Here is a 27,273-nt window from a genome sequence, read left to right on the forward strand (position 1 = left end):
TTTAATTGAATTTAGATAATTCTTAAATGCATATAAATAAAAACAAATGACCGTGTGGCATTATTTTCATCAGTTCATATTGTTGTCTGGAAACGTCTGTTCTGTTAATCAACCACAAAAGTCACAGTGTTAATTTCTAATAAAATTACATTACTCAACAACACATTAAATAAACATGGTAACAATTTTCATTTCACTAGTAGCCAATTTTCCTATTTTCCTGCTAATGTCATACAACCAACAGTTTATCAAAACTTATGTGATTATAATTGAAACAATACACTTTCACATAGGAATAATCACTTTGGGTTTAACCTGTCTGCCATATTTTGTGATATACACTGCCTTGACAGATTCATTCACGAGCATCTTTGGAGAATTTGACGTGTGAACATTTTCACGTGGTGACAAATCTTGATTATCAAAGTTCGAGGGTGTCACAGGAGGGTTTTCAGCTTGTGCTGAATTGTCATTTTCGCTGTTACCCTGAAAGTCAATCTCTTGTCGTGAAATAAAGTGCTCATTTGTTTTTAAAAGGTGTTTTCTATTACGCCTTTAACAAACACCATCCTCCGTTTTAACAACATACGAGCGATCATTTTTCTTTCCAGTCACAACAGCTTTACGCTAACGGTTATTAGAGCCCGGAATTCTAGCTGAATCCTCTATATTCAAAATCGGCATTTTTTAGCATTTCTATTATAAAATACTTTCTCCTTGTTTTCTGCCAATTTAGATCTAACTTTATGTGAAGAAATATACTGAGGATGTATTTTCACTTTCTGAGTTGGCAAAAAATGACCTTAATTGCCTTCCCATTAATAATTCTGCAGGGGAGTAGTCAATATTAAGAGGAGTGGACCTGTACTCTAAAATGGCAATCAAAGGATCTTTATTTGTCCTTTTGGCTTTCATTAAGATTTTCTTGCACATTTTTACATAAATTTCTGCAAAGCCATTTCCTTATGGGGGGTTTGGGAAACTTGCATTGTATTGTGTTTAAATTCCCAATCATTAGAGAATGTTTGAAATTCTCTTGATGAATAGCCTGGCCCATTATCAGATATTACAATTTCTGGAATGCCATTTTTTGCAAATATGGCTTTCGTACGGCAGATAACCGTACTACTTTTCCAGCTTGGCAATTTCTTTATCTAAAAGAAATGTGAGTAGTAATCTACAACAAGTAGATAATTCTGAGTGTCTATTGAGAACAGATCTGTGGCTACCATTTGCCATGGATATTCTGGGATATCATGTGATTGCAATGGTTCTTTTGCGCTCTAAGCATATTGGACATCTCAAAACTAATCTTTTAATTTCCTTGTTTTTCTAAGTGAACTTGTTATAACAACTTTTTTCCCTTCATAATGATTCCATCAACTGCCGTAATTTCATCTCTATGATTCCAGTAGTCAATTTTTTCTGACCTACAATTATTTCTGTTGTTAGGCCAACCTCGTTAAATAGCTTGTTCCAATAGCATGTGTTGCAGCCTTGCTGGAGCGTTATTCAAGTTTTTCTTAAATATCGGTATAAGCGGCATATGGTCAGTTTTAACAATAACCTTACGTCAAGTTACCCAGTCATGGTGACGTTTGAGGCCAAATAATATACCTAAGCACTATCATATCATAATTCTTTTGACTTGATGTCAATGATTTCGATGCATAGGCTGACCTTCTTGCAACAGTGTAGGACCCAGTCCTGTTCGACTACTGTCTGTTTGCAATATCAAAGGTTTCTTTGGGTCGTAGTAACCTTGTACAAGACCTAGCATGGTGATAATTTCGTTCACCTTGTTATTTTCAGAAGGAGTTAAATTAAACGAAATTTACATAATGCCTTACATAGCTACAATTGTTACACACATTTTAGTTCAAACAATAAATAGAATCATACCTACAAACAGATACTAGTTTGAATTTAATGTTGTCATAATTTCCAGTTTTACAGAGATTGAGCAAGATAGTCTTTAGTTTACATACTCGTAACCTTGTTGTCTTTGGAGTTGCCATTAAACTGGGTATAAACCTCTGTGCTTGTTTGTCATATAAATATTAATGCAAATGCAACTTAATCATATGCGGGTTGTGTTCCAGCAATAAAGAAACAATAACTGGTATGTTTTAGGGGTGCATTATAATACAATATATTTGGAATAACCTGTAAGACCTCTTCAGACTAATAAAAGGGTATAATTGTTTAACTAAATATATTAACAGTTGTATTTGTAGTTCACACAGATACAGGTAGTAAATATAGCAGCACAATCTTTTTTTATTCTATTAATGAATTACTTCATTTTCTGTTCAAAATACCGACAAGTGATACCAAACTTTTGTTGCTTTCAAAAATACTTGCACATACGTATAGATATTGATCGTGAAATAGCCATCATGAAAAACAAATTAATTAGTCTTTCGCATATATTATTTTTTTTTACATGAAATATAGCAAGATAAACAACCACACATAAATACTAGTATGTTGTTCCCCCCCCCCCCCCACTCTCTTTAAAGTAAACTTATGCAGAACCATTCAATGTCTAACATGAAAAGATACCACGACGAATAAGCTTCATATCGATGCAACATTAACAAATATGATGATCTGAAATGATATTGCCTTTTTCCTCTTCTATGTATGTTGTACTTTGTTTTGTACTGACATTGCTATTGTTTACATATAAAGTATAATAAAAAACCCACACCAGCTTGCTTTAATACTTGAACTTTGTACGCGCTCTTTGAAGAAGAAACTTGAATGTGTACTTAAATATAAACTACGTAGAAATATTTCGATCATTAGGATCATAATGTTATGAGAACACTTAACACAATAAGTAGGCAAGCCGAGGACTTCTAAGTGTCTTTACATGTTTGCGAGTATACATGCCATGAGTCAAAGTGCTTAACAGATCCTAAACACAATGTTTGATCGATAATCATTGTTTAAAGATGCACTCTTACTACCATATAAGAATTGCCTCACATAATACAATTGTTTTAATATACCAAAATGGATGAATAAATGTATAAAACAATGGTTCTTATGAAGGATACCGAGTTTAATTTCAAAGAAAGGTGCAGAAAACATGGTATTTCTACCTTATGAAACGATAGTATATCACAGTAAACTTTATAGCACTCACCAATCATTTAATATATTTGCTTTTTTAGCTATTAAATACACGGTTACAATCTCATTATCAGTAATTAATGTTTTCCACCAATGTTATATGCTAGAATCTGTTACCACAAGATTTCCCTCCCCCCGGTAGTTGTCCTTTAATTGATGAAACTTTTTTTACTGCTAGACATTTCTTTAAATATAAAACCTGCATCAAAAGATTGTTGCTAAAATGGTATGTGTTGGTCGGAAAGTTTTTATAGGCGCAAAAGTAATAATTTTAAGTATTAGGTTGTTATAATGCATACATGACAACAATAATAGCGACGATGACACAAACAAATAACACACAACACTCCGAACAACCACCACCACCATTACCCGCACCACCAATACCACAATCCGAACTACCAATACAACCATTACTCGCAACACCACCACAACCACCGCCAACATAACCACTACCACCCCACCACCCCCACCACCACAACCGCCACCATTACCCGCAGCACCACCGTCACCACTACCATCGAAACCAACACGACAACAACGACCACAACCAACGCCACCATTACCCGCACCACAACCACCACCATTAACTGCACCCAAACCACATCCAACACCACCACAACCACAACAACAACAACCACCACCACCACAACCACAACCATTTCCAGAATATCAAACACCATTATTAATTGCATAACCATCATCATCATTATAGGCACAGCCAGAACCACCACATTAAGCACATAAACAGCATCACCATTACCCGCACATCAAACAACAACATTACCCACACCACCACCATCACCATTACCCGCACGACTACCATCACCACTATCACCATTACCAGCACCACTACCATCAATATCATCATCATCATAATCACCATTACCTTACAACTACCATCATCACCCTTACAACCATCAGTACCACAATTTTCCGCACCATCACCATCATCACCATTACCAGCACCATCATCATCATCACCCGTACCACCACTACCACCACAATCACCACCACTCGTTACAGCACCACCTTTTCCCGCATTACCACAATCACCACCTTCCACGCACAACTGACACCACCACTATCACCAGCACCACCACAATCACCACCATTACCCGAACAACCAATACCACCACCATTATCTGCACCAACACCATCATCAGCCCCCCCCCCTTTTATCCGCACCAACAAAATCACCACCATCACCACCATTTCCAACACAACCAATACCAACACCATTACCCGTATCATCTTCACCACTATCATAAACCACACTACCACCTTTACCTGCATCAAACCCCACCACCACCATCACATTCACCACCACCATTACTCTCACAACCAACACTACCATTACCCGAACCAACATTATTACTTGTACCACCACCACCACCACAACCATCACCATTACTTGCACCACCACAACCACCACCACAATTATCACCATTACTTGCACCACCACCAACACAACCATCACCATAACTTGCACCACCACCACCACCACCACAACTATTACCATTACTTGCACCACCACAACCACAACCATCACCATTACCAGCACAACAAACACAATAATTACTCACACAACCAACACCACGATAACTCGCACAACAATATTCACCATTACACGCACAACCAGCACCAGCACCACCATTACGCACACAACCAGCATCACTATTGCCCGCACAGCATTATCAGCACAACCACCACGACTATTACTCGCACCACCACGACCTCCATTACCCGCATCGCCACCATCACCACCGTCACCATTACCCGCACAATTACCACCATCATCATCATCACCCATACCATCACAACCACCACTATCATCCGCACAACCAGTACCACTAACACTTCCCGCACCACCACAATCACCAACATTACCCACAAAACCACCACCACCATCACCATCATCACCATTACCCTCACCATCACCATCAACACCATAATCATTACCCGCACAAATAACACTAACATTACCCACACCACCACCATCACCACAATCACTATTTACCGCACAACCAACACCATCATTACCCCTTCAACCACCATCATCCACACCTACACCACCACCATTACCTGCACAACCACCATCACCACCATCGCCATTACTCGCACAACCAACACCAACATAACCCGTACCATCATCACTACCATTAATTTGCACCAGCACCATCACCATTACAGCCATAACCCGTGTATGCCCTAGACTGTAACTGATTGTAGGTTATTTATATCGCAAACTGTCACCGCCATAAAGTTATTGTATGTCGCGCGCTTCCACTACCATACAGTTGTATTATTGTGCAGATTACAACTGTCGCACATTCTCTATGTCGCCAAAGATCACCACCAGTCATATCCTACCCAATTTGACATATCTTCATCAAAAATGCCATTACTTATGTCGGTACCTTGGATTATAAGGTATCTTGTAGAATACTGCCATGATTATAAAAAAAAAAATGTAATGATTCTATGTCAATCCGTAAAAGAAGTAAACACTAAGATTTCATACGAGATTTGGAGTTCATTCGTTAATCTTGAGCCGTTTTATAAATTTGTTTAAAAAAATTGACGAAAATCATGACTAATATAAAAATTATATAAGTGAAAATAATACCAATCTCACGAAAACGTAAGAAACGATGTTGCTTAAACACTGCAATATCGAACAAAGCAAGTCAATATCATACTGTTGTATGTGGATATATCAGTTTCACAGATCCCAGACAAAGTAGCTCAAATTTGAAATTTACGTTCAAGTATATCAGGAAACACCTGATAAGGCATGTGTTTCAGGCTTTCCACAGCTGAACACTTAAAAACCATTAAAACAGCACTCAAGTTGGCAGGCATAATCAAGATTGCTTCAAGCATGCCTCTCAACTATACAGTCTGAATAATTGTAGGACCACAACAAGCAGAAACGTGCCATGTTTTTCTTTGCTTGATATCTTTGTTGTTGTTTGTCTTTTATTCATCCTTGTAATTGAATGCAAACTGGACGTAAAATTAAAGCTCTTCTTAGTTGAGTAGATTTGAGTTGAATCTTTGATGTACATGTAAACAGGTCATATTGCTTTTCTGTTTGAATTCGAGTTGTATGTCTTGTATTCGTCCTCACAAACTGGACACAAAATTAAACTTGTTTTTAGTTGAGTTGAGTTGAGTTGAAACGTTCAGGAAAACCGTTTTTGGCATTGAGTACCTAATGCGTGTCATTTAAAAAAACAAGGGTCAACTAACTTAAATGTGACATAGACTTGGCTAAATACGCAACACTATTGACGCCTCGATTCGGTTGTAAATCAAAGGTTACCATTACAGCATATTTCACGATCGCGCCAAATTAATTATAAGACTCATTTCTGCTCATTTTTGCTCATAGCGGCTCATCATAAATTTTGTGCGAATTCCATTTGGTCTCATTTGTAATTTCACCTGGATTCTCACCAGAAGGTTTCAACATGGCTGTGTGTAAGGCAAACATGCTTTTTGTGATACTAACAAGTTACACTGTGCTGTTAAACCGATGCGCAAATACCAATGAGTTGTTGATGCAAACATTTTCAAAAGTGTTATCGCTTGATAACGAATTCAGAAAGTCACATGCCTCGCTTGATGAAAGAATGGATAAACTGGAGATAAAACTCGAGAATTCGCTGTCTGCTTTGCAGACGCAGTTAACGGAAGGACTGGAACGTATTGCACAGACACAGAAAAACTACGAACCCAAACTAGGTGGAATTACAAATAATTTTCAGTCGACAATTTCCAACACCGTGACGCAAATGATGAAGTCCCAATACACTGCAATAAATACTGCGATGAAGCAAGAAAAAGTGGCTTTAATGAGTTTGAAAACTGAGATGAAAAACCATATGAAAAACATAGATGACGAGTTTCAAAATGCACAAAGCAGTTTGGATGAGCGTTTGGCAAATCAAACCAACGCAATGGACTATAAGCTTGAAAGACATTCTAAAAGTTACAAGTCGTCATCCGATTCGATTAAGTCAGATTTAAGGAGTCTTACGAGCCGCGTATCCTCAATCGAAAACATGCTTCCGGGTAAACACTTATATTGCCATCTCAGATACGTAATGAACACTTTTTCGTGCAAATGCCAATGTCCTAGTTTTTATGATCTATTACTACGTTGAAACAACAGCAGCAACGGTATTTTAGCTTTTTCAAGTGAAATAGAAAATGCTGCACTGATAAAACATGATTTTATAATAATGTAATTTTTAACCAAGAATATTTTTTTTTATATTATTCATAGTAATGTTATCACTTGCAGCGTTAAATACATAAAACGTCGCTATATTCTCATGTTCAACGTTATGCCGTAATGCTGTCACATCAAACGTAATTACACTGATTATTTATAGAAAATATCTTATAAAGTTCTTGGCTAGTCATTTGAATTAATATAAGTAATTATTTGCATTGTTAATATAAAGAATGACCTCTTTTTTGTGTGTGCGCAAGCTGTATAAACGCTAAGACGGTATACATGGAATTTGATCACAAGCCATTACACATAGTTCCTTTTCGCCGTATTTTGATAACAAACACCAATACCAGGCCATTTTTGGAAATGAAGAGTATATCAAAAGTTCCGGGTCGTTCAATGGGAAGTATTTTACTAATTTTGAAAATATAGTTTACCATTGACATGAAACAAAGGAGGCTACGCATGCATTAACAAGTACATATGTTTTAATACATAAAGGGGCTACTTACCGATTTCGAACGGTAACCGAAAAAGGTTCACTTGGGATTTAATTTACAGATATTAATGATTTATTTTCTGCTAGTGGATGGCCAATGGGCAAACTGGATGGGATGGACGAAGTGTGACACCCGATGTAAGACAGGACAAATGTATCGTTTAAGGGAGTGTAACAACCCTGCCCCGCTATACGGAGGCGCCAGTTGTCCCGGAGAGGATCTAGAAATCCGAGGTAAGAATCGTGTTTGAATTTATTAAAAAACCGCATGATTGATCTTGCACATTTGTTTTGCCTTCCTAAAAGAAACGAGATATCTGTGGAAACAATTTCAAGAGGAAAGTTTATCTGAACACAACATGGTCCTAGTCACAACATCTATCAATAGTATCACAATAACAAATATAACCCTAACAAATTATATTCTGCTAGTAGACGGACAATGGGGAATTTGGATGGGATGGACAAATTGTGTCACTCACTGTGAAAAGGGAAAACAATTTCGAACAAGAGAATGTAACAATCCCGCCCCGCGACACGGAGGCTCCAATTGTACAGGAGATGGAACAGAAATCCGAGGTATGCTTCGTGTTTGATCAAATTAAAATGATATAAAAATAACTTGAATAAACATGCTAGAATCGTTTGCCCTGGTCATAGTATTTTGGTAGTTTTTTTTATAGTATCCGTTGCCCGTGAAATGTTGTTTTCATAGTTAATCGGATTCATTACATACGATTCGTGGTTACATCCGTTGCCCGAGCAATGGTCTTCGTTAAGTTTTGAAATATATTACATCCACTTAATGCTTGTCTTCGTTGTCCTGAAAATAGTATTCTTGATAGTTTTCAAATTTATTACATTGACTTTATGCAAGCCTACGTTAGTGCTACAATTGATAAAAGGGCATTACTTGTAATATGGGGATGTTTTTGATGATATGGGAGTGTTTCTAGTGATTTAGAAAGTGATATATCTGCGTTGCTGGTGATATTTGGAAGATGCTGGATACATTGGAGCGTTGCTTGTGATATGATGGGCGTTTGTGATGATGTTAGGGCGTTGCTAGTAATATGTATGCGTTGTTTGTCATAAGTGGGCGTTAGAACTAAATTGAAGACGTTGCTGGGAGCATGGAGGCGCTGTTCAAGATATTAGGGCGTTGCTGGGGATATGATGAAGTTTATGGCATTTATGTGTGGTCATAGGAACTTTGGTAGTCATATCTGGGCACTGCGGTTCAAATGAGGCCGTTGTTAGTAATATAGGGACGTCGGTGTACATATTAAGTCGTACCATGTGTTAAAGGAGCGTTTTGTGCGTTCAAAATTGAATTGAATGGGGCGTAATATATTGGCGTTGCTGGTGATATTGGGCCTTGTTCGTGATACGGGGACATTGCTGGTGATAGTAGGGCCTTGCAAAGTCTATTTGGGCGTTGCTGGTGATATGGGGGCGTTGCTATTGAAAGGCGGCGTTGAAAGAAGCATTGCTACATTGACGCTGATGTGGAGACGTTGCGTGTGGTATGGGTCTATGTTGGTAATATGAGGGTCTTGCTGATGATATGGGGCCTTGCTGATGATATTGGGAGTGCTGATGATATGGGGGCATTGCTGATGATAGGGAGGCATTGCTGGTGATATGGAGGCATTGCTGGTGATATGTAGGCATTGCTGGTGATAAGGGGGCATTATTGATGATATGGAGGCATTGCTGATGATATGGAGACATTGCTGATGATATGGAGGCATTGCTGGTGACATTTAAGCATTGCTGATGATATGGAGGCATTGCTAATTACATGGAGGCATTGCTGGTGATATGGAGGCATTGCTGGTGATATGGAGGCATTGCTGGTGACATGAGGGCATTGTTGATGATAAGGAGGCATTGCTGGTGATATGGGGGCATTGCTAGTGATATGGAGACGTTGCTGATGTCATGGATGCATTGCTGATGACATGGGGGCCTTGCTAATAACATGGAGGCATTGCTGATGATATGGGGGCATTGCTGATGGTAGGGAGGCTTTGCTGATGACATGGGGGCATTGCATGTGATATGGAGGCATTGCTGATGATAGATATGCATTGATGATGACATGGGGGCATTGCTGGTGATATGAGGCCTTGCTGACGATATTGGAAGTGCTGATAATATGGGTTCTAGCTGATGATAGGGAGGCATTGCTGTTGGCATGGATTGCTGGCGATATGGGGCATTGCTGATGATATAGGGGCATTGCTGATGATAGGGAGGCATTGCTGAAGACATGGGGGCATTGCAGGTGATATGGAGGCATTACTGATGATAGATATGCATTGCTGATGACATGGTGGTATTGCTGGTGATATGAGGCCTTGCTGATGATATTGGAAGTGCTGATAATATGGGTCCTAGCTGATGATAGGGAGGCATTGCTGATGGCATGGGGGCATTGCTGGCGATATGGGGCATTTCTGATAATATAGGGCTTTGCTGACGATATAGAAGCCTTGCTGGTGATATGGGGGCCTTGCTGATGATATGGGGGCCTTGCTGATGATATGGAGGCTTTGCTGTTGACATGGGGGCTTTGCTGATGATATGGCAGCCTTGCTGATGATATGACAGCCTTGCTGATGATATGGGGCTTTGCTGATGATATGTGGCATTTCTGATGATATGGAGGCTTTGATGATGATATCGGGCCTTGCTAATGACATGGGGCCTTGCTGATGATATGGAGGCATTTCTGATGATATGGAGGCTTTGCTGATGACATTGGGAAATTCTGTTTATATGGAAGCATTGCTGATTATATGGGGGCATTGCTAGTGATATGGAGGCGTTGCTGATGTCATGGATGCATTGCTGATGACATGGGGCCTTGCTAATGATATGGAGGCATTGCTGATGATATGGGGGCATTGCTGATGATAGGGAGGCATTGCTGATGAGATGGGGGCATTGCAGGTGATATGGAGGCATTGCTGATGATAGATATGCATTGCTGATGACATGGGAGCATTGCTGGTGATATGAGGCCTTGCTGATGATATTGGAAGTGCTGATAATATGGGTTCTAGCTGATGATAGGGAGGCATTGCTGATGGCATGGGGGCATTGCTGCCGATATGGGGTATTGCTGATGATATAGGGCTTTGCTGATGATATAGAAGCCTTGCTGGTGATATGGATGCATTGCTGGTGATATGGAGGCATTGGTGACGACATTGGGGCATTGTTGATGATATGGCAGCCTTGCTGATGATATGACAGCCTTGCTGATGATATGGAAGCCTTGCTAATGATCTGGCAGCTTTGTTGATGATATGGAAGCCTTGCTGATGATATAAAAGCCTTGCTAATGATATGGAAACTTTGCTGATGATATGGAAGCCTTGCTGATGATATAAAAGCCTTGCTAATGATATGGAAACTTTGCTGATGATATGGCAGAATTGCTGATGACATGGGAGCTTTGCTGATGATATGGCAGTCTTGCTGATGATATGGAGGCATTGCTGATGATATGAGGTTTTGCTGATGACATGGGAGCTTTGCTGATGATATGGCAGTCTTGCTGATGATATGGAGGCATTGCTGGTGATATGGGGTTTAGCTGATGATATGGGGGCATTGCAAATGACATGGGACTTTGCTGATGATATGGGGCATTTCTGATGATATGGAGGCATTGCTGATGACATGGGACTTTGCTGATGATATGGAGGCATTGTTGATGATATTGGGCTTTGCTGATGATATGGGGCATTTCTGATGATATGGAGGCTTTGATGATGATATCGGGCCTTGTTAATTATATCGGGCCTTGCTGATGATATGGAGGCATTTCTGATGATATAGAGGCATTGCTGATAACCTTGGGAAATTCTGTTGATATGGAAGCATTGCTGATTATATGGGGCTTTGTTGATGACAGGGAAGCATTGCTGGTGATATGGCAGCCTTGCTGATGATATGGGGCATTGCTGATGATATGGAAGCCTTGCAGATGACATGGGGCATCGCTGATGACATGGGGGCATTGCTGATGACATGGGGGAATTGCTGATGATATGGAGGCATTGCAGATGATAAGTAGCCTTGCTGATGATATGGGACATTGCTGATGATAAGGAGCATTTCTGATGACATTTGGGCATTGCTGATGATATGGAGCATCGCTACATTGACGCTGATGTGGGTTCTAGCTGATGATAGGGAGGCATTGCTGTTGGCATGGATTGCTGGCGATATGGGGCATTGCTGATGATATAGGGGCATTGCTGATGATAGGGACGCATTGCTGAAGACATGGGGGCATTGCAGGTGATATGGAGGCATTACTGACGATAGATATGCATTGCTGATGACATGGGGGTATTGCTGGTGATATGAGGCCTTGCTGATGATATTGGAAGTGCTGATAATATGGGTCCTAGCTGATGATAGGGAGGCATTGCTGATGGCATGGGGGCATTGCTGGCGATATGGGGCATTTCTGATAATATAGGGCTTTGCTGACGATATAGAAGCCTTGCTGGTGATATGGGGGCCTTGCTGATGATATGGGGGCCTTGCTGATGATATGGAGGCTTTGCTGTTGACATGGGGGCTTTGCTGATGATATGGCAGCCTTGCTGATGATATGACAGCCTTGCTGATGATATGGGGCTTTGCTGATGATATGTGGCATTTCTGATGATATGGAGGCTTTGATGATGATATCGGGCCTTGCTAATGACATGGGGCCTTGCTGATGATATGGAGGCATTTCTGATGATATGGAGGCTTTGCTGATGACATTGGGAAATTCTGTTTATATGGAAGCATTGCTGATTATATGGGGGCATTGCTAGTGATATGGAGGCGTTGCTGATGTCATGGATGCATTGCTGATGACATGGGGCCTTGCTAATGATATGGAGGCATTGCTGATGATATGGGGGCATTGCTGATGATAGGGAGGCATTGCTGTAGTTGTGTAGTTGGTGATATAGGTGCGTTGCTAATAATATCAGGGTGTAGTTGGTGATGTAGGGTTTTTGCTGGTAACTTTAGTGTGTAGTTGGTGATATAGTGGCGTTGCTGGTAATATGAGGGTGTAGATTATGATGTTGGGGCGTTACTGGTAATATGAGGGTTTAGTTTGTGATATAGGGTTTTTGCTGGTAAATTTAGTGTGTAGTTGGTGATTTAGTTGCGTTGCTGGTAATATGAGTGTGTAATTGATGATGTTGGGGCGTTACTGGTAATATGAGGGTGTAGTTGGTGATATATTGGGCGTTGCTGGTAATATGATGGTGTAGTTGGTGATATAGGGACTTTACTGGAAATATGAGGTTGTAATTGGAGATAAAGGAGCGTCACTGGTATATGAGGGTGAAGTATGTGATACAGTGGCGTTGTTGGCAATATAAGGTTATATTCAGTGATATAGGAGCGTTGTTTGTACTATGAGGTTGTAGTTGGTGATATAGGAGGGTAACTGGTAATATGAGGTTGAAGTTTGTGATATAGGGGCTTTGTAGGTAATGTGAGGTTGTAGTTGGTGATATAAGCGCGTTGATTGTAATATGAGGGTGTAATTGGTGATATAGGGGCGTAAGTGGTAATATGAAGGTGTTGCTGGTGATATAGGAGCGTTGCTGTGAATATGAGTATGTAGTTGGGGATACAGGGGCGTTTCTGGTAATATGAGGGTGAAGTTTTTGATATTTGGGCGTTAATGGTAATATAAAGGTGTAGTTGGTGTTATATGGGCGTTACTGGTAGTATGAGTGTTTAGTTTGTGATATAGGGGTGTTGCTGTTAATAAGGGAGTGTTGTTGGTGATATAGGGACGGATTAGGGTGAAGTTGGTGATATAGGGGAGTTCGTGTTAATATTAGGGTGTAGTTGGTGATAAAGGGGCGTTACTGGTAACATAAGGGTGCAGTTGGTGATGTAGTAGCATTACTGGTAATGTGAGGGTGTAGTTGGTGATGTAGGGACGTTGCTGGTAATATGAGGTTGTAGTTGGTGATGTAGGGGCGTTGCTGGTATTGTTAGGGTGTAGTCGGTGAAATAGGGGAGTTGCTGGTAATATGAGGGTGTAATTTGTGATATAGGGGCATTACTGGTATTATGAGGATTAAGTTGGAATTATAGGGGCGTTGCTGGTAATATGGGGGTGTATAATATTTCAACATTTTCCTGATGTTCAATAAAAAATATTCTTTTTAAACAACCAATCTAGATAATTACATTTCCAATTTATTTTTTGTTCCTCCAACTGGAAAATGGTGTGTTGTGGTAATACAGTATACATTCTATGTTAATAAAGCTTTCGTGTTCAAACGTGCAATTCCGGCATTTGTTTTCTTTCATTATACATTAAATTCGTAAACAATCACATAATGCTAATTGAAATGAAGCAATGAACATGCTTATCATGCTTACTATAAGTATAACTACATTGTAAATTGACATGACAAGGCCAGCAAGTCAAACCAGCCATTCGATACCTGAATGAACAATCAGTGTCTAGATTTGTCGCCGCTTGTCAGTTGCCAGTTGCTATCCGCCTTTACCTGCGTCAATCTGCACGTATCAACAGTAGCGTAATACGTCGATTTATATGTACTTATTTTCTAAGTAACACAACGGCATAAAATAAGATATATTCCTTATTACTGTGAGAAAGTTTAGACAAATATGACTTTGTTACAAAGTTTCGATGTTATTAAGTAATGGATTATGTTCACGTTTACAAATCAAATTTGTCTTTCTGAATATGGAATTTAATTATTATTAAGCTAATTGAATGTATACTTGCTTTAATTGTTTCGGGTTACTACTTTTAATTATATTTTTGATATCTGATTGCCAAGTATATTTTTTGTATATCATTATCGTCTGCTTCTGCGTCAGTAAACTAAAATCGTTTTTATGATCTTTATGCTATGCCCATATTCATACATTTGGCTTCATTGGAAAGGAAACCTTGCGCATATTTTAAATGTATTTGTTCTTTCTTATCTCATTCCGCTTGCAAAATATTTTGATTTGACCCGTTTATAATTGGGATCATACGTATTTTGTATTGCATGTAATATTTCGTGTCCAATTGTTCATACTTCTCACGGTAAGTTGTAAATGAATCCGTATGATGATAGAAATCATTCCATGGACGATCTCAGTGCTAAATAACTTCACTTAGTGTGGCTGGTGATATATGGGTATTGCTTCAATATTAGGGTATTGCAGGTGATATATTGGGCATTGCTGATGATATATGGCTATTGCGTTTGATATTAGGAAATTACGGGTTATATAGTTGGCATTGCTGATGATATATGGGTATTGCGTTTGATATTAGGAAATTACGGGTTATATAGTTGGCATTGCTGATGATATATGGCTATTGCGTTTGATATTAGGAAATTACGGGTTATATAGTTGGCATTGCTGGTGATATATGGGTATTGCTTTAATATTAGGGAATTGCGGGTGATATATTGGACATTGTTGGTTATATTTAAGACGTTGCTTATGATTTATGAGCGTTCCTGATTATATTTTGTCATTCACTTTAGATAAAGGCGTTCTATGTGATATGTGTGCGTTTTAAGTTATAATGGTGCGTTTCGAAGTGATAAAGGGGCGTTTCTTTTGATTTCAGGATTATGTATGTGATATATGTGCGTTTCTTATTATATGGGGGCCTTACATGTTATAACGGGACGTGACTTCTAATGTGAGGGCCTTGCTGTAGATATGGGGCCGTTGCTTGTGATATGGTGTCGTCTCTTGCGATATGTTGGCGTAGCTAGTTATATTAAAGCGTTACAAATGATAAAGGACGTTGCTCGTAATATGGGACTCTGCATTTTATATAGACGCGCTGCCTATGATATGGGGGCGTTGTCTGTGATATGGGTGCGTTGCTTGTAAAATGGGAACGATGCAAAATGAAGGGGGCGTTGTAGGTGATGTGCACACGTTCCAGGTGAGTTGGAAACATTTGTGTCTAAATTTGAGGGCGTTGCTGGTGATATGCGGTGGTGCACGTGTTATCTGCTTTGCTGTTGATATGGGGTGGTGCACGTGGTATTGGCGTTGCTGGTGATATGGGGGGGGGGGGTGCTGGTATAGTTTTTATTTAAATCATATGTTAATACAAACATATCTTTTTTCCTCATTTTTTGTTCTTTTTATCCATTTTTACAGAGATGGAATTATTGGAGGTTATCCCGCAGTGTTACGTCTGTAAAAAGTCGCCAACTGTATAATGACATGGATTTCTTTTCTGGTGTTTCGGAACCATTTGAAACGTCATATTTTTTCTTGAAAATAAAATTAAGGTTTTCGCTGATGATTGGATACGTTGCTTCAGGTAATGAGCAGTTTCAAAAGATGTTCTTCTTTATTTCACTTTGTGTTTCTAGGTTACACACCACCATTGTTATTCCCTATATAATTCAATGTAAAATTATAATTTTTAGACAACATTTAAAGGCATTTCGAGCGAATGCAGGCTCTAATAACCACATATATTCTTAAAGTACAAGCTTTAAATTACCTTTTAAGCCAATAAAAAAGGGCGGTCAAGTTATTCCTAAGAAAAATCACTCCACTTGAAAAACAAACTCTAAAAAAAATTGCACCGTCCGCCATGACAGATCTTCCAAAATGACCTTTCAACTATAGGGCAGCGGTTTATGCTTTAATCTCTACTCTAAATGATAAATCAAGCAAGAATAGATACTTAAGGTATAAAAGTTTCAGGAATAATAATAGTTTTGATTTACAGTGTATTGAGCATGTGAAAACATGTCTATCAATCATAAGAACATTTTATTTTTATTGAGAATTTTCCACACAAGGGAAGTACATATGACGTAATGGTGACGTCATTCCAATATAGGATCCATCAACATTTATTTTCTTCCAGCTTTTGCTGACTGTTCGGAAATAAGGCAGAACCTTGGAAGTGTGCCCTCTGGCGTCTATCATATCACAACATGGAAAACAAACCAACATGCGAAAGTGTTCTGTGATATGGATACCGATCAAGGAGGCTGGACCGTGAGTGTTTACATAATTATTCACAGTGTATGTAGTAGATACTATATAAAAAGATCATGGTTTTATATGAACACATGTTGTTTAAAAGTCAGCAAAAGACATCGTGGTTTAACATCTTTAACGTTTGAAGGTGTTTCAACATCGTGTGGACGGAAGTGTGGATTTCTATCGCAATTTCTCCTCATACGAGAATGGGTTTGGATCTCTGCAGGGCGAATTCTGGTTGGGTATGTAAGCGTAGTGATCAAAATATATATACACATATTAATTATATTCGATTCTTTGACGAAATGTTGGTGAAATGCTTTTACCTCCCTATTGGATTTTAATATTGTTTGAATGTAGATCATCCGAATAACTTTTTTATTACATATTGCTGATTAAAGAAGTATAATCGTTTTAATTCTGATACATATTTTTCGGAAATAAAATAGAACAGTTTCAATAAAATGAATGACAATCAAAATACAAGTGAGTTAACAAATGCTGAATTTTACATTGGCGAATTCCGATTTAAAAAACTGCAAAGTTCACATTTTTTAAATAAACTAAATATAAATCGCTGAGTATAATAAAGCGTGAAGTAGGAAAATACATAAATGATACAAAGGCCAACTGGCACCACACAAATCTGATTCAAATATCAATGTTTCTCAGGTCTGAAATTGATGCATGAGATGACATCCCGGACAACACATGATTTAAGAATTGACATCACACGCGCCAATGACAGCACCGCCTATATCGTATACGCTGACTTCAGTGTAGGAGCCGGGTCTAATTATACCTTACATGTAGGAGATGCACTGTCAGAAAGAGGACGTAAGTATACTTCTGAAAAACTTTGAATTGTGGTTAAAGGTCAAATAAGTACATAAAGGTAAGATGTTGATAATTCAAATTATCAGAATAGCATTGGAAATCAAACTATAATAATAAACGATTGTTGCGATGTCGCAATTTTGGTTATGACGATACCATTTTACCATATCGATGCTTTACGGATCCGAAAAGCGTAGGAAACAAGTTGTTTTCCTTGTGTATTGAACACTCAAAATGACATAATATCAGAATTTTTTTGAAAACTGAGTCAAAGAGTTGAAATAAAATTTGCAAATTAATCACGTAGTTGTTTCATTTTATAAATCATTTTTTGTAGCTTTGAAGTGCACTAAAATATTATAATAATATCTTATTAGCATGGAACTGCATTACGTGCCGTAAAAAACTCTATGTAAACATAAAACGTATATAACCATTATGTCAAAGCAATATTAGTTCAATGTAAACGTTTACAATGCCACCTTTCGAATAAAAAATATCAATTGCAGTACATATGCAAACAATTAACATTTGTTTAATAAATCCAAATATTAATGTTTAGTTCCAGTGGTTCCGGATAGGTATCAGTTTAATTCCTATGCAAACGGTTCTGCCTTTTCCACATTTGACCATGACAATGACCATTCGTGGAGTAATTGTGCCGTTGACTATCATGGAGCATGGTGGTACAGAAACTGCATCTATTTGGCGAACCTGAATGGCTTGTATTACACACCCGGAACTTATGTCAGCAACAGAACCGCTATGATATTTGATAGCTTCGAATCTTTAAAAACTAGCAGAATGATGTTTAGACCTTCTGTGTAGTAATAATTCAATCAACACGTGCTATTTTTTTTTCTAGCTAAATATTAGTTTACATTCAATTGAGAATTGTTCTACACAAATGATAAAGGGCAAATTTTTCATAAAATTAATTAAGAATTTTGTACACAAATGATTAAGGGGCAAATTTTCATAAAACTTTATCAGGAAATGTTTGTTTGTTCTTAATAGTTCTAAAACTGCACTTGCACAGATACACCATTTTTACAACTTGTTTTGCACAGATACACCATTTTTACATCTTTTTATTTTTATTTTTTTTGTCTTGGAAAGAGCAAATATTTTCGTAAATATCAGCAAACCAATGATAAAAGATTGCTAACAAAAGATAAGATCACAGAGTTTTATATTTTCGTTCGAAAATCAATGTTTTGATGCTTAAACTGTTACTTACGGTTTAAAAAAATGCACGGTTTCCAATGATTTTCGCAAAAGATGGCACGATCCCAGACTAAAAAAAGTTGTCGAAACGTTCAATCTGTGAGAGTGCAGTTTTGTACAATGACAGGTGTGACTTCATATTGCCACGTGTATATTTAAACGTTAAATATATAATACCAATATGGTTGAATCAGAGTATAACTTTTGTGCAGTTGTCCTTTGTTTACTGACATGAGAACTAAATATATCCTGATTTAATCTATTAACACTATAAATAAATTTGTATCCATCATGTCTAGTACTAATAGTCGGACTATTAGAAATCTTTCAAAATTTAATCCCAAGACAAAACGTACTGATGCTCTTGCTGTCGTTTCTTCTTTATTTCATGCATTGCTTTATTCATTTGAGATACAGTAGAATCCCGTTGGCTTGAACTCACACGGATCGGCAAAATTTCCTCGATCGGAAAATTCGAGCCAAGCGGGAATGCTTACCTCTGTATATAGACATCGGTCTTTTACATCTCATTCAAGCCAACGAGGAATTCGAGCCAATCGATCTGGAGCCAACGGGCTTCGACTGTTTATAAGTAGTTTGTTTATACTTGTCAGATATTACTTTGTTTATTTTTTTCTTTTGAATAGCGATATGTGTATACATTAGGATGATTGTGTTTGGCAAAAGGCGTGTATTTGCTGCTATTGCCACTAGCCTGAAACTGAAACTGTAAACGCATTGAGCGATTGAGGTCTGACGTCACCAAGTTTTTTAATAGCAATATGTTTTTCCTGTAAGAAAATCATTGGCTAGATTTAGAACCTATTGTTATAACTCCATATTAAAAATGGTCGATTTTTTAGTATTGATAGAGATGATCGCTTCTGTATTTATTGTTTATTTTACAAAGACATACTTGTTATTGAAGATGAATATCAAGTTTTTTTAAGTGTTCAAGATTTAATGACATCCGCGAAAATTATTTGTTTTTATGGTAGAAATACTGACATTTTTCATATCTATAATGTGATGGCATTGGAAAATGTTACCCATATTATATCTTTTGGTTTTTACGTTCATAAACTCAAGTTAGCTATAGATAACACTTAACTTTTTTTAACCAAGAGACACTACTCGTATTTAGCTACAAATATGTATTTTTGATATTTGAATTGCAGTGTAACATGTATTATGGGCTGGAGGCCTTTTAATGAATAAACTTTCGTTTGTTCGTTCGATATAGGAGAAAATGGTGACTGTAAATTTTAATAAATTATAAAAGTCAATATGTACACAGTTGAAAACAAATGTTTGCCAACATGCATTATCTGAAAGTAATCCCTTTCATTTTGTATTTTGACATGTTTTTGTACTATGTATTATTTCTTATATTTAGGATGTGTTTAGTCATTCTCATAAATATATATGTTGGATGAAGGCTTTTGATCCTGTTGTATCACCAGTTGCTGTTTTCAAAAAAAACCCAACATCTTAGTGACATAGGGATTTATTTAAAAAAAGTTGAATTCGACGAAAATAAACTATGTTTTTCCACCAGAAATGTGTACAAACCCTTCTAGAATTAAAAAAAAATCGACTCAAACGCGATAATTACCAATTCAAACATTTTGATGAATGTTAATAATAAAAATAAAAATTGCTTAAGCGTAACTTTTGAATGATTATCAAATCACTATCTTGAACTTGTATAGACTTTGTTTCGTGGCGTAATGTTGATAATCATTGCAATCAAAACATGTGCATCTTTATTTTGCAAACACAATTGGCTGTTGTTATGTAGCAACATTAAATCGATTACTTTTATGTTGTGTTGTTGTTGTTGATTTTATTCAGCTAGTCTTGTTGTCCGTGTTGACATTTCGAATGCTTGTTGTGTTCGTCCATGCTGGCCGCTCTCTAACTTTGACCGGTGATAGAAAATCGTAAACAAATAATTCTGGCGTCGCACGTAAAACAGTAGACTGGTACCCTGATAATCTTGACATATTTTGAAGAAGTAATCGTCCGTATCTAGATCATAACATTTTGAAAACTTAAATATCGGGCATGTAAATACCATCTTAACAGCAAAGTGTGTTAAAAATCAATACATACACATGTATAACAGAAATCAATTTTGAATGATACACCTTTTAATATGATTATTAATGCAATAATGGAAATTATTGTTAACTGATAACCAGATTTTATCCGTGTATCTAATAGCTGAACACGTAACAATATTTAATGATTGATGAGTGCTAAAATATTTATTGTGATTACTTTCGAAATACGTGTGTATTCAGCACATTTCTGTCAAATAAACTCAATTGTCTTCACCATAACCATTTTCTTCGACATTTATTCATCAAATTTGGTATTTTAAAACATTTGTATTTATCGTGGCTAATCTTATTTTGGAGTTCGAGTGCATCTTCACTGTTTTGATCTACTTGGCGTGTGCCAGTAGTTTAGGTTTATTTATGACGTAAAATATAAAATATTGAAAAATATTGAAGGTTCATGCTAAGGCACCTTGTATTAAAACTTGTACAGGCCATTGGATACCTGATTAAGCAGGGACGATATAATTGTGCTTATTAGTTTAGTTTAAACTTATTTAATTTTACAACGAATGTGAAACAAGCTATTACACCTTAAATTTATCACTCTTGTTGGCATAATGTTGCGAGTGAGTGTGGTCTTGAGTTGTGGGGAGGAAAGGTTGTACGGTTAGGGCAGTGGTTAGTGCACTCGCTTCTCATCTAGGCGACCCAGGTTCGATTCCCGGCCTGGGGGCATGTGAGTTTGGTTTGTGGTCACCAAGTCGGACAGGTGGGTTTCCTCCGGGTACCCTGGTCTCCCCCACAACAGCGCTCATTATAAACACATTATTCCTATTTATGAGAATTTCATTAGAAAGTGATTGTTGATATATCTAAACTATTACAGTAGAGTCTCGATGTGTTTAAAACAATCAATAACAGTAAGTTTCAACACCTCGCTTTAACCGGAATATTAAAAGCGTTATTAAGTTTTCAATTAACAGTAAGATACATTTAATGATCCCAAAGGGCCAGTACATCAAACATTCACTGTCCACGTTATGTGATCCCAAAGGGCCAGTACATCAAACATTCACTGTCCAAGTTAAGTAATCCCTAGGGACCAGTACATCAAACATTCATTGTCCACGTTAAGTGATCCCTAAGGACCAGTACTTCAAACATTCACTGTTCATGTTAAGTGATCCCTAGGGACAAGTACATCAAACATTCACTGTCCACGTTAAGTGATCCCTAAGGACCAGTACATCAAACATTCACTGTCTACGTTAAGTGGCCAATACATCAAACATTCACTGTCCACGTTAAGTGATCACTAAGGACCAGTACATCAAACATTCATTGTCCACGTTAAGTGATCCCTAAGGACCAATACATCAAACATTCATTGTCCACGTTAAGTGATCCCTAAGGACCAGTACATCAAACATTCACTGTCCACGTTAAGTGATCCCTAAGGACCAGTACATCAAACATTCACTGTCCACGTTAAGTGATCCCAAGGGACCAGTACATCAAACATTCACTGTCCACGTTAAGTGATCCTTAGGTCCAAGTACATCCAACATTCACTGTCCACGTTAAGTGATCCCTAAGGACCAGTACATCAAACATTCACTGTCCACGTTAAGTGATCCCTAAGGGTCAGTACATCAAACATTCAATGTCCACGTTAAGTGATCCCTAGGGACCAGTACAACAAACATTCACTGTCCACGTTAAGTGATCCATAAGGACCAGAACATCAAACATTGACTGTCCACGTTAAGTGATCCCTAAGGGCCAGTACATCCAACATTCACTGTTCACGTTAAGTGATCCCTAGGGATCAGTACTTTTAACATTCACTGTCCAGGTTAAGTGATCCCTAGGGACCAGTACATCAAACATTCACTGTCCACGTTAAGTGATCCCAAAGGGCCAGTACATCAAACATTCACTGTCCAAGTTAAGTGATCCCTAGGGACCAGTACATCAAACATTCATTGTCCACGTTAAGTGATCCCTAAGGACCAGTACTTCAAACATTCACTGTTCATGTTAAGTGATCCCTAGGGACAAGTACATCAAACATTCACTGTCCACGTTAAGTGATCCCTAAGGACCAGTACATCAAACATTCACTGTCTACGTTAAGTGATCCCTAAGGGCCAGTACATCCAACATTTATTTTCCACGTTAAGTCATCCCTTAGGGCCAGTACATCAAACATCCACTGTCTACGTTAAGTGGCCAATACATCAAACATTCACTGTCCACGTTAAGTGATCACTAAGGACCAGTACATCAAACATTCATTGTCCACGTTAAGTGATCCCTAAGGACCAGTACATCAAACATTCACTGTCCACGTTAAGTGATCCCTAGGGACCAGTACATCAAACATTCACTGTCCACGTTAAGTGATCCTTAGGTCCCAGTACATCCAACATTCACTGTCCACGTTAAGTTATCCCTAGGGACCAGTACATCAAACATTCACTGTCCACGTTAAGTGATCCCTAAGGGTCAGTACATCAAACATTCACTGTCCACGTTAAGTGATCCCTAGGGACCAGTACATAAAACATTCACTGTCCACGTTAAGTGATCCATAAGGACCAGAACATCAAACATTCACTGTCCACGTTAAGTGATCCCTAAGGGCCAGTAAATCCAACATTCACTGTCCACGTTAAGTGATCCCTAGGGATCAGTACATTTAACATTCACTGTCCACGTTATGTGATCCCTAGGGACCAGTACATCAAACCTTCACTGTCCACGTTAAGTGATCCCTAGGGATCAGTACATTTAACATTCACTGTCCACGTTAAGTGGTCCCTAGGGACCAGTACATCAAACATTCACTGTCCACGTTAAGTGATCCCTAGGGATCAGTACATTTAACATTCACTGTCCACGTTAAGTGACCCCTTTGGAGCAGCACATCGAACCTTCACTGTCCACGTTAAGTGATCCCTAAGGGCCAGTACATCAAACATTCACTGTCCACGTTAAGTGATCCCTAAGGGCCAGTACATCAAACATTCACTGTCCACTTTAAGTGATCCCTAAGGGCCAGTACATCAAACATTCACTGTCCACTTTAAGTGATCCCTAGGGACAAGTACATAAAACATTCACAGTCCAAGTTAAGTGATCCCTAGGGACCAGCACATCGAGCATTCACTGTCCACGTTAAGTGATCCCTATGGACTAGTACATCGAACATTCATTGTCCACGTTAAATGATTCCTAAGGACCAGTACATCAAAAATTCACTGTCCACGTTAAGTGATCCCTAAGGACCAGCACATCGAACATTCACTGTCCACGTTAAGTGATCCCTAGGGACCAGTACATCAAACATTCACTGTCCACGATAAGTGGCCAGTACATCGAACATTCACTGTCCACGTTAAGTGATCCCTAGGGACAAGTACATCAAACATTCACTGTCCAAGTTAAGTGATCCCTAAAGACCAGTTCATCAAAAATTCACTGTCCACGTTAAGTGATCCCTAGCGACCGGTACATCCAACATTCACTGCCCACGTTAAGTGATCCCTAGGGACGAGTACATCAAACATTCACTGTCCACGATAAGTTGTCAGTACATCAAACATTCACTGTCCACGTTAAGTGATCCCTAGGGACGAGTACATCAAACATTCACTGTCCACGATAAGTTGTCAGTACATCAAACATTCACTGTCCACGTTAAGTGGCCAGTACACCAAACATTCACTGTCCACGTTAAGTGATCCCTAGGGACAAGTACATCAAACATTCACTGTCCACGTTAAGTTGCCAGTAAACCAAACATTCACTGTCTACGTTAAGTGATCCCTAGGGACAAGTACATCAAACATTCACTGTCCACGTTAAGTGATCCCTAGGGACGAGTACATCAAACATTCACTGTCCACGTTAAGTGGCCAGTACACCAAACATTCACTGTCCACGTTAAGTGATCTTTAGGGACAAGTACATCAAACATTCACTGTCCACGTTAAGTGATCCCTAAGGGCCAGTACATCCAACATTCACTGTCCACGTTAAGCGATCCCTAGGGACCAGTACATTAAACATTCACTGTCCACGTTAAGTGATCCCTAGGGACAAGTACATCAAACATTCACTGTCCACGTTAAGTGATCCCTATGGACAAGTACATCGAACATTCACTGTCCACGTTAAGTGATCCCTAGGGATCAGTACTTTTAACATTCACTGTCCAGGTTAAGTGATCCCTAGGGACCAGTACATCAAACATTCACTGTCCACGTTAAGTGATCCCTAGGGACCAGTACATCAAACATGCACTGTCCACGTTAAGTGATCCCTAGGGACCAGTACATCGAACATTCACTGTCCACGTTAAGCGATCCCTAGGGACCAGTACATCAAACATTCACTGTCCACGTTAAGTGGCCAGTACACCAAACATTCACTGTCCACGTTAAGTGATCCCTAGGGACCAGTACATCGAACATTCACTGTCCACGTTAAGTGATCCCAAAGGACCAGTACATCGAATATTCACTGTCCACGTTAAGTGATCCCTAAGGACCAGTACATTGAATATTCACTGTCCACGTTAAGTGATCCTTAGGGACCAGTACATCAAACATGCACTGTCCACGTTAAGTGATCCCTAGGGACAAGTACATCAAACATTCACTGTCCACGTTAAGTGATCCCTATGGACAAGTACATCGAACATTCACTGTCCACGTTAAGTGATCCCTAAGGACCAGTACATCAAATGTTCATTGTCCACGTTAAGTGATCCCTAGGGACCAGTACATCGAACATTCACTGTCCACGTTAAGCGATCCCTAGGGACCAGTACATCAAACATTCACTGTCCACGTTAAGTGGCCAGTACACCAAACATTCACTGTCCACGTTAAGTGATCCTAGGGACCAGTACATCGAACATTCACTGTCCACGTTAAGTGATCCCTAGGGACCAGCACATCGAACCTTCACTGTCCACGTTAGGCGATCCCTAGGGACGAGTACATCAAACATTCACTGTCCACGTTAAGTGATCCCAAAGGACCAGTACATCGAATATTCACTGTCCACGTTAAGTGATCCCTAAGGACCAGTACATCGAATATTCACTGTCCACGTTAAGTGATCCCTAGGGACCAGTACATCGAACATTCACTGTCCACGTTAAGTGATCCCCAGGGACCAGTACATCAAACATTCACTGTCCACGTTAAGTGATCCCTAAGGGTCAGTACATCAAACATTCACTGTCCACGTTAAGTGATCCCTAGGGACCAGTACATAAAACATTCACTGTCCACGTTAAGTGATCCATAAGGACCAGAACATCAAACATTCACTGTCCACGTTAAGTGATCCCTAAGGGCCAGTAAATCCAACATTCACTGTCCACGTTAAGTGATCCCTAGGGATCAGTACATTTAACATTCACTGTCCACGTTATGTGATCCCTAGGGACCAGTACATCAAACCTTCACTGTCCACGTTAAGTGATCCCTAGGGATCAGTACATTTAACATTCACTGTCCACGTTAAGTGGTCCCTAGGGACCAGTACATCAAACATTCACTGTCCACGTTAAGTGATCCCTAGGGATCAGTACATTTAACATTCACTGTCCACGTTAAGTGACCCCTTTGGAGCAGCACATCGAACCTTCACTGTCCACGTTAAGTGATCCCTAAGGGCCAGTACATCAAACATTCACTGTCCACGTTAAGTGATCCCTAAGGGCCAGTACATCAAACATTCACTGTCCACTTTAAGTGATCCCTAAGGGCCAGTACATCAAACATTCACTGTCCACTTTAAGTGATCCCTAGGGACAAGTACATAAAACATTCACAGTCCAAGTTAAGTGATCCCTAGGGACCAGCACATCGAGCATTCACTGTCCACGTTAAGTGATCCCTATGGACTAGTACATCGAACATTCATTGTCCACGTTAAATGATTCCTAAGGACCAGTACATCAAAAATACACTGTCCACGTTAAGTGATCCCTAAGGACCAGCACATCGAACATTCACTGTCCACGTTAAGTGATCCCTAGGGACCAGTACATCAAACATTCACTGTCCACGATAAGTGGCCAGTACATCGAACATTCACTGTCCACGTTAAGTGATCCCTAGGGACAAGTACATCAAACATTCACTGTCCAAGTTAAGTGATCCCTAAAGACCAGTTCATCAAAAATTCACTGTCCA

At 38.9% G+C, this 27,273-nt stretch overlaps 1 protein-coding gene across 3 annotated transcripts; it reads left to right on the plus strand.

Annotated features, from left to right (window-relative positions):
* The first annotated feature begins 6,580 nt into the window (after positions 1–6,580).
* On the plus strand, positions 6,581–20,816 carry LOC128221377 (angiopoietin-4-like). Of its 3 annotated transcripts, none has more exons than XM_052929985.1 (7): positions 6,581–7,221; positions 7,974–8,120; positions 8,319–8,465; positions 16,810–16,943; positions 17,074–17,170; positions 17,601–17,765; positions 18,328–20,816. In XM_052929985.1, exons 1-7 carry the CDS (start codon positions 6,618–6,620, stop codon positions 18,591–18,593), a joined length of 1,560 nt encoding a protein of 519 aa, XP_052785945.1. In that variant the 5' UTR covers positions 6,581–6,617; the 3' UTR covers positions 18,594–20,816. The 3 variants fall into 3 exon arrangements, with proteins under 3 accessions (XP_052785945.1, XP_052785946.1, XP_052785947.1); XM_052929986.1 differs by having other exon boundaries at positions 8,322–8,465; XM_052929987.1 differs by lacking the exon at positions 8,319–8,465.
* Positions 20,817–27,273: the final 6,457 nt, after the last annotated feature.

The sequence above is a fragment of the Mya arenaria genome, chromosome 16 (assembly GCF_026914265.1).
Source record: "Mya arenaria isolate MELC-2E11 chromosome 16, ASM2691426v1".
NCBI lineage: Eukaryota > Metazoa > Mollusca > Bivalvia > Myida > Myidae > Mya > Mya arenaria.